This window comes from Rosa rugosa, chromosome 1 (genome assembly GCF_958449725.1).
Source record: "Rosa rugosa chromosome 1, drRosRugo1.1, whole genome shotgun sequence".
Taxonomy (NCBI): Eukaryota; Viridiplantae; Streptophyta; class Magnoliopsida; order Rosales; family Rosaceae; genus Rosa; species Rosa rugosa.
In genome coordinates, this window is record NC_084820.1 from 13,108,735 (window position 1) to 13,122,910 (window position 14,176).

General features: G+C 41.1%; 4 protein-coding genes across 5 annotated transcripts; 2 read left to right on the forward strand and 2 right to left on the reverse strand.

Annotated features, from left to right (window-relative positions):
* Positions 1–1,017: 1,017 nt before the first annotated feature.
* Positions 1,018–6,395, forward strand: LOC133718699 (aminopeptidase P1). Of its 2 annotated transcripts, XM_062145569.1 has the most exons (16): positions 1,019–1,198; positions 1,330–1,393; positions 1,527–1,666; positions 1,982–2,266; positions 2,377–2,499; positions 2,779–3,057; positions 3,185–3,271; positions 3,417–3,481; positions 3,879–3,945; positions 4,234–4,368; positions 4,460–4,540; positions 4,929–4,983; positions 5,092–5,196; positions 5,294–5,359; positions 5,585–5,709; positions 6,072–6,395. In XM_062145569.1, exons 1-16 carry the CDS (start codon positions 1,106–1,108, stop codon positions 6,231–6,233), a joined length of 1,932 nt encoding a protein of 643 aa, XP_062001553.1. In that variant the 5' UTR covers positions 1,019–1,105; the 3' UTR covers positions 6,234–6,395. The 2 variants fall into 2 exon arrangements, with proteins under 2 accessions (XP_062001558.1, XP_062001553.1); XM_062145574.1 differs by lacking the exon at positions 5,585–5,709 and having other exon boundaries at positions 1,018–1,198; positions 6,072–6,332.
* LOC133718722 (anthocyanidin 3-O-glucosyltransferase 5-like) lies at positions 6,347–8,376 on the reverse strand. Its single transcript, XM_062145593.1, has one exon. It carries the CDS (start codon positions 8,056–8,058, stop codon positions 6,610–6,612), a length of 1,449 nt encoding a protein of 482 aa, XP_062001577.1. The 5' UTR covers positions 8,059–8,376; the 3' UTR covers positions 6,347–6,609.
* Positions 8,377–8,928: 552 nt separating this feature from the next.
* Positions 8,929–11,976, forward strand: LOC133745273 (aminopeptidase P1-like). Its single transcript, XM_062173365.1, has 6 exons — positions 8,929–9,068; positions 9,430–9,703; positions 9,814–9,936; positions 10,193–10,471; positions 10,597–10,683; positions 10,821–11,976. Exons 1-4 carry the CDS (start codon positions 8,929–8,931, stop codon positions 10,445–10,447), a joined length of 792 nt encoding a protein of 263 aa, XP_062029349.1. The 3' UTR covers positions 10,448–10,471; positions 10,597–10,683; positions 10,821–11,976.
* A 150-nt stretch (positions 11,977–12,126) lies between these two features.
* LOC133718715 (anthocyanidin 3-O-glucosyltransferase 5-like) lies at positions 12,127–13,976 on the reverse strand. The gene has a single exon (XM_062145585.1). It carries the CDS (start codon positions 13,785–13,787, stop codon positions 12,330–12,332), a length of 1,458 nt encoding a protein of 485 aa, XP_062001569.1. The 5' UTR covers positions 13,788–13,976; the 3' UTR covers positions 12,127–12,329.
* Positions 13,977–14,176: the final 200 nt, after the last annotated feature.

Below are 14,176 nucleotides of genomic sequence, written 5' to 3' on the forward strand. Positions count from 1 at the left end.
TATCATATGGAGAGCCGCCTTGGCCTGGGGCTTTTCCTTCTTCCTCTGTCGATGATTTGGATTGCTCCCCGGTGCTTCAACTGGAAGCTGGTGTTATGGTGGAGGATTTGGTTTTCGGACTCTCTGATGAGCGTCCATTATGGCTGGGCTCGACTTCAGGGCGTAGATTGATGGAAGATCCATCGGGGCGTCAGCTAGTAAGGGCTTCGCCAGAAATTTTCTCTAGCTCTTGATGGAGGCCAGTCAAGGATCGCAGAGGTCGAGGGTTGCCTCCACTGGAATATTTTTAGGCCGCTGTCGTCGGTGAGACTGATCCGATTTGCTTCTGATGGCGGCTGGGACGGTATCCCACGGGGACACGGTGGTGGAGGCTTCTCGGCGGCTGTACAAGTTCTTGATGGCGGAGGCACTGCAGTAGCGGCGCAGGCTGACAGTGCTGATGGCCGGAAATTATTTGGAGGTGGTGTAAGGGTGCCCATAGCAGTTTCCTTGCATCGGGCTTGTTGGGCCTTAATCTGGGTAATGGGTTGTTGGACTGGAAATTGGGTTCCAAAGTTGTTGGGCCTGAGATGGACTTTTGTGTCTAAGGATGCTGAGATTGCTGAGGTTAAGGAACTGGAGAAGGAAGCAGGAATGGAAGGAATGGAAGGGGAGTCTACTGCTCCTCTTCCGAAAAGTATTTAAATTTTTATAGGTCGCAAAGATCATAATCTCTGAGAGTTTTTTATTCTTGATTCGGAGGTTACTGATTTTTGTTTAGAATAATGATGCGTAATTTGTCTAAAAGGTGGGTGTACTGGGGGTATATTGGGTTCTTGTTCTTGTTTTAGAATAGTAGTCTCAGGGTACTCTGAGGAACGATTCTTTCTGTCGACCCGATAGGGGTGTTTCGTTTTTGTACTGCTTGCTGAATCTATATAATGGGCTGACTTCTTTTGATAAAAAAAAAAAAAAAAAAGCAAAAGGACATTTTCGGAAACACCAATATATTCATCATCACAGTTCTTAACGGATCAAATAACATGCGATTGCTTCTTCTTCTAGTTGAATATATCGATATTATTATCTCACACTCGCTCTCAACGAAACCAAGACTCGAGCAGAGATGGCGGATACTCTGAGCGCTTTGAGGTCTCTAATGGCGTCTCACTCTCCTCCTCTTGACGCCTTGGTTGTTCCTTCCGAAGATTACCATCAGGTCTCTCCCTCTTAATCTCTAAATTGGTTTCTGAAATTCGCGATCTTGCAAATAATTTCCTTTCTTGGGAATTTTTCGTGCTTGATTCTTGATTATCGAGTAATTAATTCTTGATTTATGCTGTATTGCAGAGTGAGTATGTTTCTGACAGAGACAAAAGGCGTCAATTCGTTTCTGGCTTCACTGGAAGCGCCGGTCAGTTTTCTTGTATTTATATTTACGTTGATGCTATTTAAAGGAGTCGATTATATTCTGAATGTGTATAAAACGAAGAATTTTGAATAGTTTTTGTCGAATTCACAAGTTTGTGCTTTTGAATTTTGTTCAGGTTTGGCGCTTATAACCACGAATGAAGCTCGGTTATGGACAGATGGCCGTTACTTTTTGCAGGCAACGCAGCAACTTAGTGACCAGTGGCAGCTTATGCGAATGGGGGAAGACCCTGCCGTAGATGTCTGGATGGCAGATGTGAGTCACTGCTTCTCTCAGTAACTCCTATAATGTTATCTTATTTTTCGTTGATGTTGTAGAGAAGCGGGAGAAAATTCTATGCTTGAAATGTAAATCAGTAGCTATTGGAATTTTCTTATAACTTGTTTTTGACCTGTTGGTATATATACTCATTTGATCCAGTGTTTGCTTAATTTTATGATTTTATCTACGAGTAGCCTGTAAATGATGGCTATCATTAATGCCTAAAGAGCAAGTTTATACATTCATTTTTGTCTGGTTTACTAGTTTTTCTTGGCTAATTAAGTGGATTTCATGATTTGTTTCTGTCAGTATCTCCCTGAAGGTTCAGCCATTGGTATCGACCCTTGGTGTATATCAGTAGACACCGCACAGAAATGGGAGCGTGCTTTTGTCAAGAATCAACAGAAGTTGGTTCAAACTTCCACAAATTTGGTAGATGAAGTTTGGAAAAGTCAGCCCCCTCAGGAAATTAATCCTGTAGTTATTCATCCTTTGGAATTTGCTGGTCGTTCTGTAGCAGATAAGTTGAAGGATGTGAGAAAAAAGCTCGTCCAAGTGAAAGCTCATAGCATAATCATCTCAGCACTTGATGAGGTGAGTTGGTTTGGTCTATTTCTTTATATCTTTGCTTAATCTTGATATTGTGCATTAAGAACCTTCTTGAACATTAGAGATATGATTTTGATTTTGTCATGACTCTGCAGGTTTGCTGGTTGTATAATATTCGCGGGACTGATGTTGATTACAGTCCAGTTGTTCATGCCTTTGCCATAGTTACTCTGAACTCAGCGTTCTTCTATGTGGACAAAAGGAAGGTTTCATCTGAGGTCAGTTAACTCATATGTATATATTTTCCATCATCTTCTCAAGCAATATTCATATGGTGGTGAATACTGGTTTTAAGTTTGAACTTATCAAGACACTGGTAGTAATAGATGTATTTACTATTGGCCTTCACAAATTATGTATGTGATTACTGAAACCACAGAACAAGGTTATGATGTCCTTAGTTTTGTTATATTTGTCTTCCTTTCCAAGTTTGTACTAGTGTGAACTTGATGGTTCAATCAGTCAAGACTTAGTTGAGAAATTCCTGTGCTGTATAGGTAAACTCATACTTGGAAACGAACGGGATTGAAGTTCGGGACTATAAAGCAGTGAGCGCAGATGTCAGCTTGCTTGCATCTAATCAGCTTAAACCTTCTATTCAAGGCAAGGGAACTGAAACTGGAATAGCAGGAAATGGTACAATCAAAGCAGAAGAAAGTAATAATGACCTCATATGGGCTGACCCGGGTTATTGCTGTTATGCTTTGTATTCAAAGCTAAATCCTGACAAGGTTCTCTTGCAGCAGTCACCTTTGGCCCTTGCAAAAGCTCTAAAGGTAATGCTTACTTTCTACATAATGTAGGAAATAGTCTTCTATTTGTTCTGCCAATGGTTTCTTAAGTTCTTTTTTTTTTCCTTTCTTTTTCTTTTTCTTATATCATCTGTTTTCTCTTAAATGTTAGAACCCAATTGAGTTGGAAGGGTTAAAGAATGCTCACATTCGAGATGGTGCGGCTGTTGTGCAATATCATGTCTGGTTGGATAAACAGGTAGACTCTGACTGTCTGACACCTTCAGTGTCTTATATTTTGTAAACAGCATGTGAATATACCGTCTCATTTTCAAAGTGTGTTTTCCTGATTTTGATGCACTTCCACAACAATATGAATGCTTGAGCTTGTTTAAAAAATGCAGATGCAGGAGATGTATGGAGCTTCTGGTTTCTTTTTGGAGGATGAAACAGATAAGAAAAAACAGTCGTAAGTTTGTTTTCCTGATTGAATTTCATATCTCTCACGAGGAGGAAGATATTAGTAAGAGATTAATAAGACAAGTTAAAACTTGCAAGTACTAATTTTCATTTTAACAAAAACACATAACATATGCTTTCCATTATAAAGAAACCAGCACTGAATTGAATAACCTGATATGAGGATAGTTGAACAGTTAGCTTTATGCCATAGATACTAACCGCTTCAGGACAAAGAAATTGTATTTGTTCTATTGCATTTATGAGCTTTGGAAAGTTTTCTGAGCTTTCTGATACTGATGCATGAATGTTCGGAAAATGTTACTGCTGTATGACTCATTTAATATTTTATTTGCTGAATATAAGTGATGCACATGTTGTCATGTTGATGGAATAAACTATGGCAGGAAAACTGCAAAACTAACTGAGGTGACTGCAAGCGATAAGCTGGAAGGCTTTCGAGCATCAAAAGAGGTAGTTTGAAGTTTTCATCTTTGACACTGATGTCTTTGTTTTGTTTGGACGACTTTATCTCATGATGTACATATGCATTGGATTTTTTTTAAAAAAAATAATTGTAATCTTGGTTCTATCTGTAATATGCTTTTAAAATTAATTTAAGTAGGTTGCACCACAACATTTTAGAAGTTGGTTATGAAAATAAAATATGTAGTATAATTTTTTAAATACATGTGTACTATATCCCCCCGGTATGTTAGGTTGTTGACATGATTAGCATCTTGTTTTCCGTTATATTTGCAGAACTTTAGAGGATTAAGCTTCCCTACTATCTCCTCAGTTGGTCCAAATGCTGCCATTATCCATTATTCACCACAAGCAGAAACTTGTGCTGAGTTGGATCCAGACCGCATATATCTTTTCGACTCTGGAGCACAGGTTCGAAAACTCATGATATTTATGATTCTACTATACACACTTTGTCATGCTTCAGTTTTGCTAATTGGTGGTATTGATGGCATGGTTGAAGTATCTGGATGGAACAACTGACATAACTCGGACAGTTCATTTCGGGAAACCTTCAGCTCATGAGAAAGCATGCTATACGGCAGTAAGTGCTTTTCATTTCTCTTTTAGGACACTTTGTTATTCGGTAGTTGAGCTTAGCCTGATTTCAGTGTCATTTTCCCAACTTTAATATGCTTTGACTGGCCAACATCTTGTATTAGTTCATTCATGCATTGCTACACATGATTCATTGTCACCCTCTACAGTTCAAAACCAATCAGATATTCATGCTCTAAAAATGGAGTTTCATCCTTTTCTTTCTTGTCTTTTCTTTTTATGAAATGTTAAAGAAACTTAAGATTCACAATGCTCAAGTCTGTTTCACCTTTATCCTGAGTTCTTTATTCAGATTCACAATTATCCCCCAAAAGCCAAAACCTTCATGCCAACCTAGCCCATGGGGTGCTGTAAAGTTGCTTAATCCTGTGCAGGTCCTCAAGGGTCACATTGCTCTAGGGAATGCTCGTTTTCCTAATGGAACCAATGGTATTCATGTTCTTAATTTAACTTTTTTTTTCTTCCTCATTTAAATGAGATGTTGTTTCAAGTGTTAACTTATCTCATTCACATTTATCATCCACATGTTTTTTACAGGTCATTCCCTGGACATTCTGGCTCGAGTTCCTTTGTGGAAGGATGGTCTCGATTATCGACATGGTACTGGTCATGGGATTGGATCTTACCTAAATGTTCATGAAGGTAAATAATGAACTACAGTGCTCATTCTTTGCTCTTGAATATATAGTTTGATTTGAGATAACTAACGAGTCTTCCGTTTTTCTATTCATTTGAGTAGGACCTCATTTAATTAGCTTCAGACCTCGAAATGTCCCACTGGAAGATACCATGACTGTAACAGATGGTTAGTGGCACAGTATACATTTCTTTACTGTTGTAGAATAATCTTCTCCCAATAATGAAAAAAAGAAAGAAAGAAGTGTTAAAACTGCAAGAAAACATACTATGGAGAATGACAAAAATGCTAATATAGAAGGATTTTTATTTAACGCCCCAAGTATACTGCCCTATTCAATTATGTTGCATGTTACATTATACTTTTGTGCTGCACTGAAACTGCATTCCTCAGAACCTGGATACTATGAAGATGGGAATTTTGGTATAAGACTGGAGAACGTGCTTATAATCAAGAAAGCTGATACAAAATTCAACTTTGGTGACAAGGGCTACTTGCAATTTGAGCATATAACATGGGTAGGTCGTGATTATTTTGCAACATGATTGTTCTCTGTGACTTTTCTTACTTATATGGTCGGATGTCAGTTTTGTTTGAAACTTTGAATCATATCACTTGTACATACATTGTTATGAACTGAAATTGTGCATGAGTTAGCTTAGTCACACTATCAAATTGAATTAGCTGGCTTAAATTCTTCTCCTTCCGTGATGAGTGCACTGTATGGTTTGAATGCTATGCTAAAGGTTTGTATTAAAACTAATTGAGAATCTACCCCTAGTCAGTTTGTCTTTAACTGACCTGATTCTCTGTGAAATTGCTGTTGTTGGGGTTGAGCTGTGAGGCTTTTTCTATATTTGATATGTTTTGTTCTCTCCAGGCACCCTATCAGAGGAAGTTAATTGACGTGGGTCTTTTAACACCCGAAGAGTTGGAATGGCTGAACACCTACCATGCCAATTGTAGATCTATTCTGGACTCATACTTGGATGAATCTGAGAAGGCATGGCTGAAGAAAGCCACTGAACCCATCAGTGTGTGAGCTGCGTTCTTAAGTCCTCGGAAGAATATTGTGAGCTTGTTATCTGTTCATATTGAATTAAAGAAAAATAAAAGTGCAAGTGGTATAGTTGATATGTTATGTATTTTCAAAAATTTCTTGGAAACTTCCTTCAGTCTATTGAGATCTTTCTTTATTTAAACATATAGAAGCATTCCTATATTATGTTACTAAAAGTTGGAAAAAGCTCTCATTATACACACCTCTAGCCTCTTGTTTTTAGAACAGTCAGACCTCAAATAGGCTACTAAAGCAAGAATTGTGTGCTAATACAGCAAGAAACTGTATAGTTTTAGAAACCCTTAAGTTCACATCCCATCAGTCACACTCGAAGAATACTAGCAACACGAACAACCGCCTAAAGAAGAATTTGATTCAGTCCCAACTGTCTGGCACTGCTGTTCGGTATTGATCTTGCATAGCCTTGACAATTCAGACAGCATGTTGAAGAAGACCCACCCACACTGAGAGCTTTTTCCCCACTTGCTTTCAGTTCTTTAGCTCTTGCTCTCATTGCATCTCCGTCTTTCTGCTCCGTAATCTTCCTCACCAGCATCTCAATCTCCTCCCTCCCTGCTACTGCTTTTGTTGGCAAGACTTTAGGTCGAATTGCCACCTTTAGCTCCTCCACCAGCAGTGTAGCAACCATTTTCTGCTCCGCGTATAGTGGCCATGCGATCATTGGCAAGCCATTCAGTATACTCTCCAGCGCTGAGTTCCAACCGCAGTGCGATAGGAACCCTCCAACGGATGCATGTGCCAAGATTTCCGACTGCGGAGCCCAAGTGGTGACCAGTAGACCCTTGTCATGAGTCCGAGCCATGAACCCCTCAGGCAAATACTCCGAAATGTCATTGCCTTGAGCACCTCCTTTGTTTGGTGGCTGCACCACCCATATAAACCTCTGCGTACTAAGCTCTAAACCCCAAGCCATCTCTGTGATCTGGTCAGCCGAAAGAACCCCACCACTGCCAAATGAAATATAGAGCACAGACTCCCTTGGTTGCTTATCCAGCCAATCCAACAACTCACTCCTCAGACCACCACCACCGGACTGCCCTGCCAGTCTAACCATGGGACCGATAGTGTACAGCGGAACCTTAGTTATCTGCTTCCAGTCCGGGTGCTCCCTCATAGCTTTAAGACACGTCGGCTCCAGATCCTCCCATGTGTTGATCAAGATTCCATCACTCACTGAAGTAACCTCTTTTCCAATTCTTATGAAGGATTCGTATTCCCGATCCTTCCTATTCATCATCGGCTTCACCACATCTTCAGGTCGAACCGGCTTGCAACCCGGGATCTTTAACGATTCCTTTTGATCCAGATATTCTCCTTCTATCTGCTTATCCAGGATTGGCGCATACAAAAGCAAACTTAGCGTCCAAGCAGAGGCTACTGTTACATACTTGAGCATACGGAACTCTTCTGCCACGGTGAGTGCTGCAGTGCCGAAAAGATCAACGATCATGGCGCTAGGCTTGTGCTCCATGGCCGAAATTGCGGATTGGAGAGATGGTCGGACATCACGCATGATGGCTGGGAGGTGTGTGAACACTGAACCGGCGGCGTTGGTGTCGTGGCCGGAGGGTGCTGGGAGCTCAATGATGCCAAGGAGCTTACGGGACTTGGCGGATTGGATGACCTGTGATAGAGCAGGAGAGGTGTTGGATGAAACGACGAGGACCGTGGCATGGAAGTTGTGATGGGTGGCTAGGCAGGTGGCGACCTCCAACAAGGAGATGAGGTGGCCCATGCCGGGGCTTGGGACTAGCAGCGCATGTGGTTTTGAGCTCATCTCCGACATGATATTGTATTGTTTAAACTTTAAACAGTTCTCCGGTTGAGCTGGGATTTCAATGAAGAGCAATAGATGTTATGCAATTTATAGGACTTGAGCATATGTGCTTTTCCTTTCCTCCAAGAAAAGAAATAAAAGCATTGCGAAAGTGCTAGCTGTGTGAAAGCTCCTGCGAATAAGGTTTGGGCAGCCCACAGGGTCCCAATGGGGCGGGCATCTGAAGTTCGGAACTCATCTTTGACTTGGATCCTCTTCTTCGTGAAGGTAGCTGTGGGAAAGGGAGATAGAAATGGCCTTAGCTATTGTGTCACGCGGTTTTGTTTTGGTCCGGTACGTGCATCAAATTCACAACGGCAGTAAGAGCCTTAAACTGCAGGTTTAGGGGTTTTTGGAATTGCATAGCATGATAAATTTGGAATTTTTGGAATTGAATTTGGAGATTTAAAACCTTTGATATTCATTTTGACAATATGTCTAAATGTTATGTATCGTTACACATAGATTCGAGCTTGCAAAGTACTAAGCACGTTGCTTGCAAGAGTTCAATTTGTATCCACACTTCTAATAGACAGACTAATGTAGCAACTAGCAAGAAACTGGAAGCCTAAACTATATCACATGTAATCTTACCTAGTCACACAAAACAACAATAGGCAAAAGTAACAAAACAAGCAATATAGCGTGGTGGTTTCTGGCTTCACTGGAAGTGCCGGTCAGTTTTCTTGATTTATTTATATTTACGGTGATGCTAGTTGAAGGAGTTTTAAGCCGATTATAATCTGAATGTGTATATAACGAAGAATTTTGAATAGTTTTTGTCGAATTCACAAGTTTGTGCTTTTGAATTTTGTTCAGGTTTGGCGCTTATAACGAAGAATGAAGCTTCGGCTATGGACAGATGGCCGTTACTTTTTGCAGGCAACACAGCAACTTAGTGACCAGTGGCAGCTTATGCGAATGGGGGAAGACCCTGCCATAGATGTCTGGATGGCAGATGTGAGTCACTGCTTCTCTCAGTAACTTGTATAATGTCATCTTATTTTAGTTGATCTTGTAGAGACGCGAGAGAGTATAGTGTCATCTTATTTTCGTTGAATGTTGTAGAGAAGCGAGAGAATATTCTATGCTAGAAATGCACTTCAGTAGCTGTTAGAATTTTCAAATAACTTGTTTTTTACCTGTTGGAATCATACGTATACTCATTTGATCTAGTGTTTCCGCTGTTATGCTTCATTTTATTTACGAGTGGCCTGTAAATGATGGCTATCATTAATGCCTAAAGAGCAAGTTTATGCATTCGTGTTTGTCTGTTTTACTAGTTTTTCTTGGCTAATTAAGTGGATTTCATGATTTGTTTCTGTCAGTATCTTCCTGAAGGTTCAGCCATTGGTATCGACCCCCTTGGTGTATATCGGTAGACACCACACAGAAATGGCAGCGTGCTTTTGTCAAGAATCAACAGAAGTTGGTTCAAACTTCCACAAATTTGGTAGATGAAGTTTGGAAAAGTCAGCCAACTCAGGAGATTAATCCTGTAGTTATTCATCCTTTGGAATTTGCTGGTCGTTCTGTAGCAGATAAGTTGAAGGATGTGAGAAAAAAGCTCGTCCAAGTGAAAGCTCATAGTATAATCATCTCAGCACTTGATGAGGTGCGTTGGTTTGGTCTATTTCTTTATATCTTTGCTCAATCTTGATATTGTGCATTTAGAACCTCCTTGAACATCAGAGATATGATTTTGATTTTGTCATGACTCTGCAGGTTTGCTGGTTGTATAATATTCGCGGGGCTGATGCTGATTACAGTCCAGTTGTTCATGCCTTTGCCATAGTTGCTCTGAACTCAGCTTTCTTCTATGTGGACAAAAGGAAGGTTTCATCTGAGGTCAGTTAACTCATATGTATCTATTTTCCATCATCTTCTCAAGCAATATTCAAATGGTGTAATGGTGGTGAATAATCGTTTTAAGTTTGAACTTATCAAGACACTATTGGCCTTCACAGATTATGTATGTGATTACTGAAACCGGGGAGCAAGGTTATGATGTCCTTAGTTTTGTTATATTTGTCTTCCTTTCCAAGTTTGTACTAGTGTGAACTTGATGGTTAAGACTTTGTTGAGAAATTCCTGTGCTGTGTAGGTAAACTCATACTTGGAAATGAACAGGATTGAAGTACGGGACTATAAAGCAGTGAGCGCAGATGTCAGCTTGCTTGCATCTAATCAGAAGGTTCAAGGCAAGGGAACTGAAACTGCATTAGCAGGAAATGGTACAATCAAAGCAGAAGAAAGTAATAATGACCTCATATGGGCTGACCTGGGTTATTGCTGTTATGCTTTGTATTCAAAGCTAAATCCTACAAGGTTCTCTTGCAGCAGTCATCTTTGGTCCTAGCAAAAGCTCTAATTCCCTCTAAAGGTAATGCTTACTTTCTACATAATGTAGGAAATATTCTTCTATTTGTTCTGCCAATAGTTTCTTAAGTTCCTTTTCTTTCTTTCTTTGTCCTTTTCTTGTATCATCTGTTTTCTCTTAAATGTTAGAACCCAATTGAGTTGGAAGTGTTAAAGAATGCTCACATTCGAGATGGTACGGCTGTTGTGCAATATCATGTCTGGTTGGATAAACAGGTAGACTCCGACACCTTCGGTATCTTATATTTTTAAAACAGCATGTGAATATACCGTCTCATTTTCAAAGTGTGTTTTCCTGATTTTGATGCACTTGTGCAAGAATATGAATGCTTGAGCTTGTTTAAAAAATGCAGATGCAGGAGATGTATGGAGCTTCTGGTTTTCTTTTTTGGGGGAGGAAACAGATAAGAAAAAACAGTCGTAAGTTTGTTTTCTTGATTGAATTTCATATCTCTCACGAGGAGGTAGATGTTAGTAAGAGATTGATAAGACAAGTTAAAACTTGCAAGTACTAATTTTCATTTTAACAAAAACACATAACATATGTGGGGATGAGGTGCCCCATGCCGGGGCTTGGGACTAGCAACGCAGGTGGTATTGAGCTCAGCTCCCATGAAATTCAGTTTGGAACTCCTGAATCTAATGTTAGTTGGGAACTTGGGATTTCATCAAGGAGCGAAGCAATAGAGCATGTGCTTTTCTTGTTTTAATTGGGGTGGAAGCAGAGCACATGTGCTTTTCATTCGAGAAAAATAAAGATAAGCATAAACCAGCATGGCCACAGTGAGGAACTATTCTTGGGGGGGGGGGGGGGTTCTGATCTTTGATTTGGATCCTTTTCTAATAGTGGAATTGCAGGTGCGAAAGGGAGACTAGAAATGGTCTCAAAAACAAAAGGAAAGAAATATACACAGTGTGCCTAGGGAAGTTTTGGGTGTGGCTATCGTGCCATGCGGTTTTGGTCTGGTGACCAAATTTACCATAACATGTTCAACCTTGAGAATGGCAGTGAGGGATCAATGGGGAGAATGGCAGTGGGATTGAGTGGTGGTGATTGAGGAACGGAGAGAGGACCATGATTGTAAATTTGTAATATATAACAACAAATGTGGTTTTGAGCTGATATCATGATTTGAAACAGATAACAATAGAGCAAAACATTCATTCCATAAGATGATAAGCAAACACGAGACTATCTGTTGCGATTGACTAGCTATTCATTTTACTATTTCTTGCAACGAGGAAGAGATAGACCATATCCAATGTAGACTATCCGTTATATGCAATAACAATTGACCATTTTGTAATGTTGAAGGATTAATCAGATCATATCCCTTTCACTGGTAATTTATTGCCAAGGCGTCTATCAAAGCCTTTATCTTCAATTTCACTTCTCTGTTTTGTTAGCTAGTGACTCTTTCAGCTTAAATTGATACATATCGAAAGTGCAAAGAAGATTAGGATTTACGCAATGGCCTTACGGTTTGGTGTATGAAAAAAATTGGGATATATTTCCGGAATAAAATTCGGAAATTTAATGCCTGTAATTCTCTGATAGACATTCTGACAGTATCATTACACGTACATTTGACCTTGCAAAGTATTAAGCATGTTGCTTGCATGAGTTCAATACGCATTCACTCCTAATAAACAGGCTAATGCAGGAAGAAACTGGATGCCTTGGATATACATTTATTTTTACAGATGCAATAGTGTTATGAGCAAAATTAACAAAAGAAGCAATTCCAACACAATGGTGGACGAGCCTAGCTCTTTAGCCTTTATAGTGGTAAAACACATTAATTCCTTATTTGTTCACTCACCTCTTATATTTGGCCACAGTTCAAACTTCAAAGTATATATTAAGCCAAGCTTTCAGAGCTAACTTTCTGGCTTTGCCCTTCGGTGTTGATCTTGCATAGCTTTGCCAATTCAGACATGGTTTTGAAAGTAGACCCGCCCTCACGCAAAGCCGCTTCTCCACTCTCTTTGATCTCCTTAGCTCTTGCCCTCATTGCATCTCCTGCTTCCTGGTCCATAATCTTCCTCACCAACTCCTCAACCTCCTCCCTCCTCACTATTGCCTTTGTTGGCAAAACCTTAGGGCGGATCGACACTTTGAGCTCCTCCACCTGCTGCGTACCAAGCATTTTCTGCTCCGCAAACAGCGGCCACGCAATCATCGGCTTAAGGTTCAGTATGCTCTCCAGCGCCGAGCTCCATCCACAATGTGAAAGAAACCCTCCCACGGAGGGATGTGCCAAGATTTCGGATTGAGGAGCCCAAGTAGTGACCACCACACCCTTGTCTTGAGTCCGAGCCACGAATCCCTCGGGCAAGTAGTCCGAGATCTCATTGCCTTTGTCACCATCTCTCGGTGGGTGCACCACCCATATAAATCTCTGAGCACTAAACTCTAAACCCCAAGCCATCTCAGTTATCTGTTCTGCAGAAAGAACCCCACCGCTCCCAAAGGCAATATAAAGCACAGAATTTTTAGGCTGTACATCCAGCCAGCCTAGCAACTCGCTCCTTGAACCGGCCGACTCCTGCCCTCCCACTCTAACCATCGGACCGATTGCGTAAACCGGAACCTTAAGGACCTGCTTCCACTCTGGATCCTCCCTCATGGCCTTAAGAGTTACAGGCTCAAGTTCTTCCCAAGTGTTGGCAAAAATCCCATCACTCACCGTAGCCATCTCCACCCCTGCACGCAAGAAACACTCGTACTCCCGACTTTTCCTGTTAATCATCGGCTTCACAACATCTTCGGGCCGAACTGGTTTGCAGCCAGGGATCTGTAGCGGTTCGGTCCGATCCAAGTACTCTCCTTCCACCTTTTTATCCAAAACCGGCGCATACAAAAGCAAGGTCAATGGCCAAGCAGTTGACACCACTTTCACATACTTGAGCATGTGAAACTCATCCGCAACCGTTAGAGCAGGCGTGCCGAAAAGGTCAACGATCATGGCTGCAGGCTTGGGCTCCAAGGCAGAGATTGCGGACCGGAGAGCGTCCCGGGCATCAAGCATGATGGCAGGTAGGTTTGTGAAAACTGCACCGGCCGGGTTGGCGTCGTGGCCGGAGGAGGCTTCTAGTGGTGGAAGCTCGATGATGTCGAAGAGCTTCTGAGTCCTTGCGGACTGGATGACTTGGGACTGTGCACGAATATTGGATGAGACCACGAGGACGGTGGCTTGGAAGTTGTGATCGGTGACGAGACAGTCGGCGAGCTCCATTATGGGGATGAGGTGGCCGAGCCCGGGGCTTGGGACTAGCAACGCATGTGGCTTTGAGGTTGAGGTCGTCTCCTCCGCCATGGAATCAGTGTCGCCGGTGGTGTTACAATGATCACTGAACAACCAAACAAAGTTAAGAGAGAGAGACTACGGCATATGCTTCATTACAAGTAGGTGGAACTATGATGCTTCCTTAAATAAATCAATCCCCTGCATTAATTTAAGCACTGCTATCCTGTCAGAGACAAGCTTGCTGATCTAAATGGTTGTGATTTTATCGGTAGTCTAACTGCTAGTCAACAACAAGCCCATCCTATATTATCTGTTATATATTTGTATCTTGACCTTCCAGAAAATTATGTTCTATACGCACTGAATAGTCTTGGTACGTATTTAGGGATATTACAAGAGAGGGATTGCATCAATTTTCCCGGGCAATTACCCCTAGCTAGTTAATTAGTTCTCCTAAT

Excerpts from the sequence above, each read along its gene's own strand:
- LOC133718699 (XM_062145569.1), top strand. The coding sequence starts at position 1,106 with ATGGCGGATACTCTGAGCGCTTTGAGGTCTCTAATGGCGTCTCACTCT. Across the intron at positions 1,667-1,981 it reads TAGATGTCTGGATGGCAGAT|TATCTCCCTGAAGGTTCAGC; the intron begins GTGAGTCACTGC and ends TGTTTCTGTCAG. Across the intron at positions 4,541-4,928 it reads AGAAAGCATGCTATACGGCA|GTCCTCAAGGGTCACATTGC; the intron begins GTAAGTGCTTTT and ends AATCCTGTGCAG.
- LOC133718722 (XM_062145593.1), bottom strand. The coding sequence starts at position 8,058 with ATGTCGGAGATGAGCTCAAAACCACATGCGCTGCTAGTCCCAAGCCCC.
- LOC133745273 (XM_062173365.1), top strand. The coding sequence starts at position 8,929 with ATGAAGCTTCGGCTATGGACAGATGGCCGTTACTTTTTGCAGGCAACA. Across the intron at positions 9,704-9,813 it reads TCATCTCAGCACTTGATGAG|GTTTGCTGGTTGTATAATAT; the intron begins GTGCGTTGGTTT and ends ATGACTCTGCAG. Across the intron at positions 9,937-10,192 it reads AAAGGAAGGTTTCATCTGAG|GTAAACTCATACTTGGAAAT; the intron begins GTCAGTTAACTC and ends TGTGCTGTGTAG.
- LOC133718715 (XM_062145585.1), bottom strand. The coding sequence starts at position 13,787 with ATGGCGGAGGAGACGACCTCAACCTCAAAGCCACATGCGTTGCTAGTC.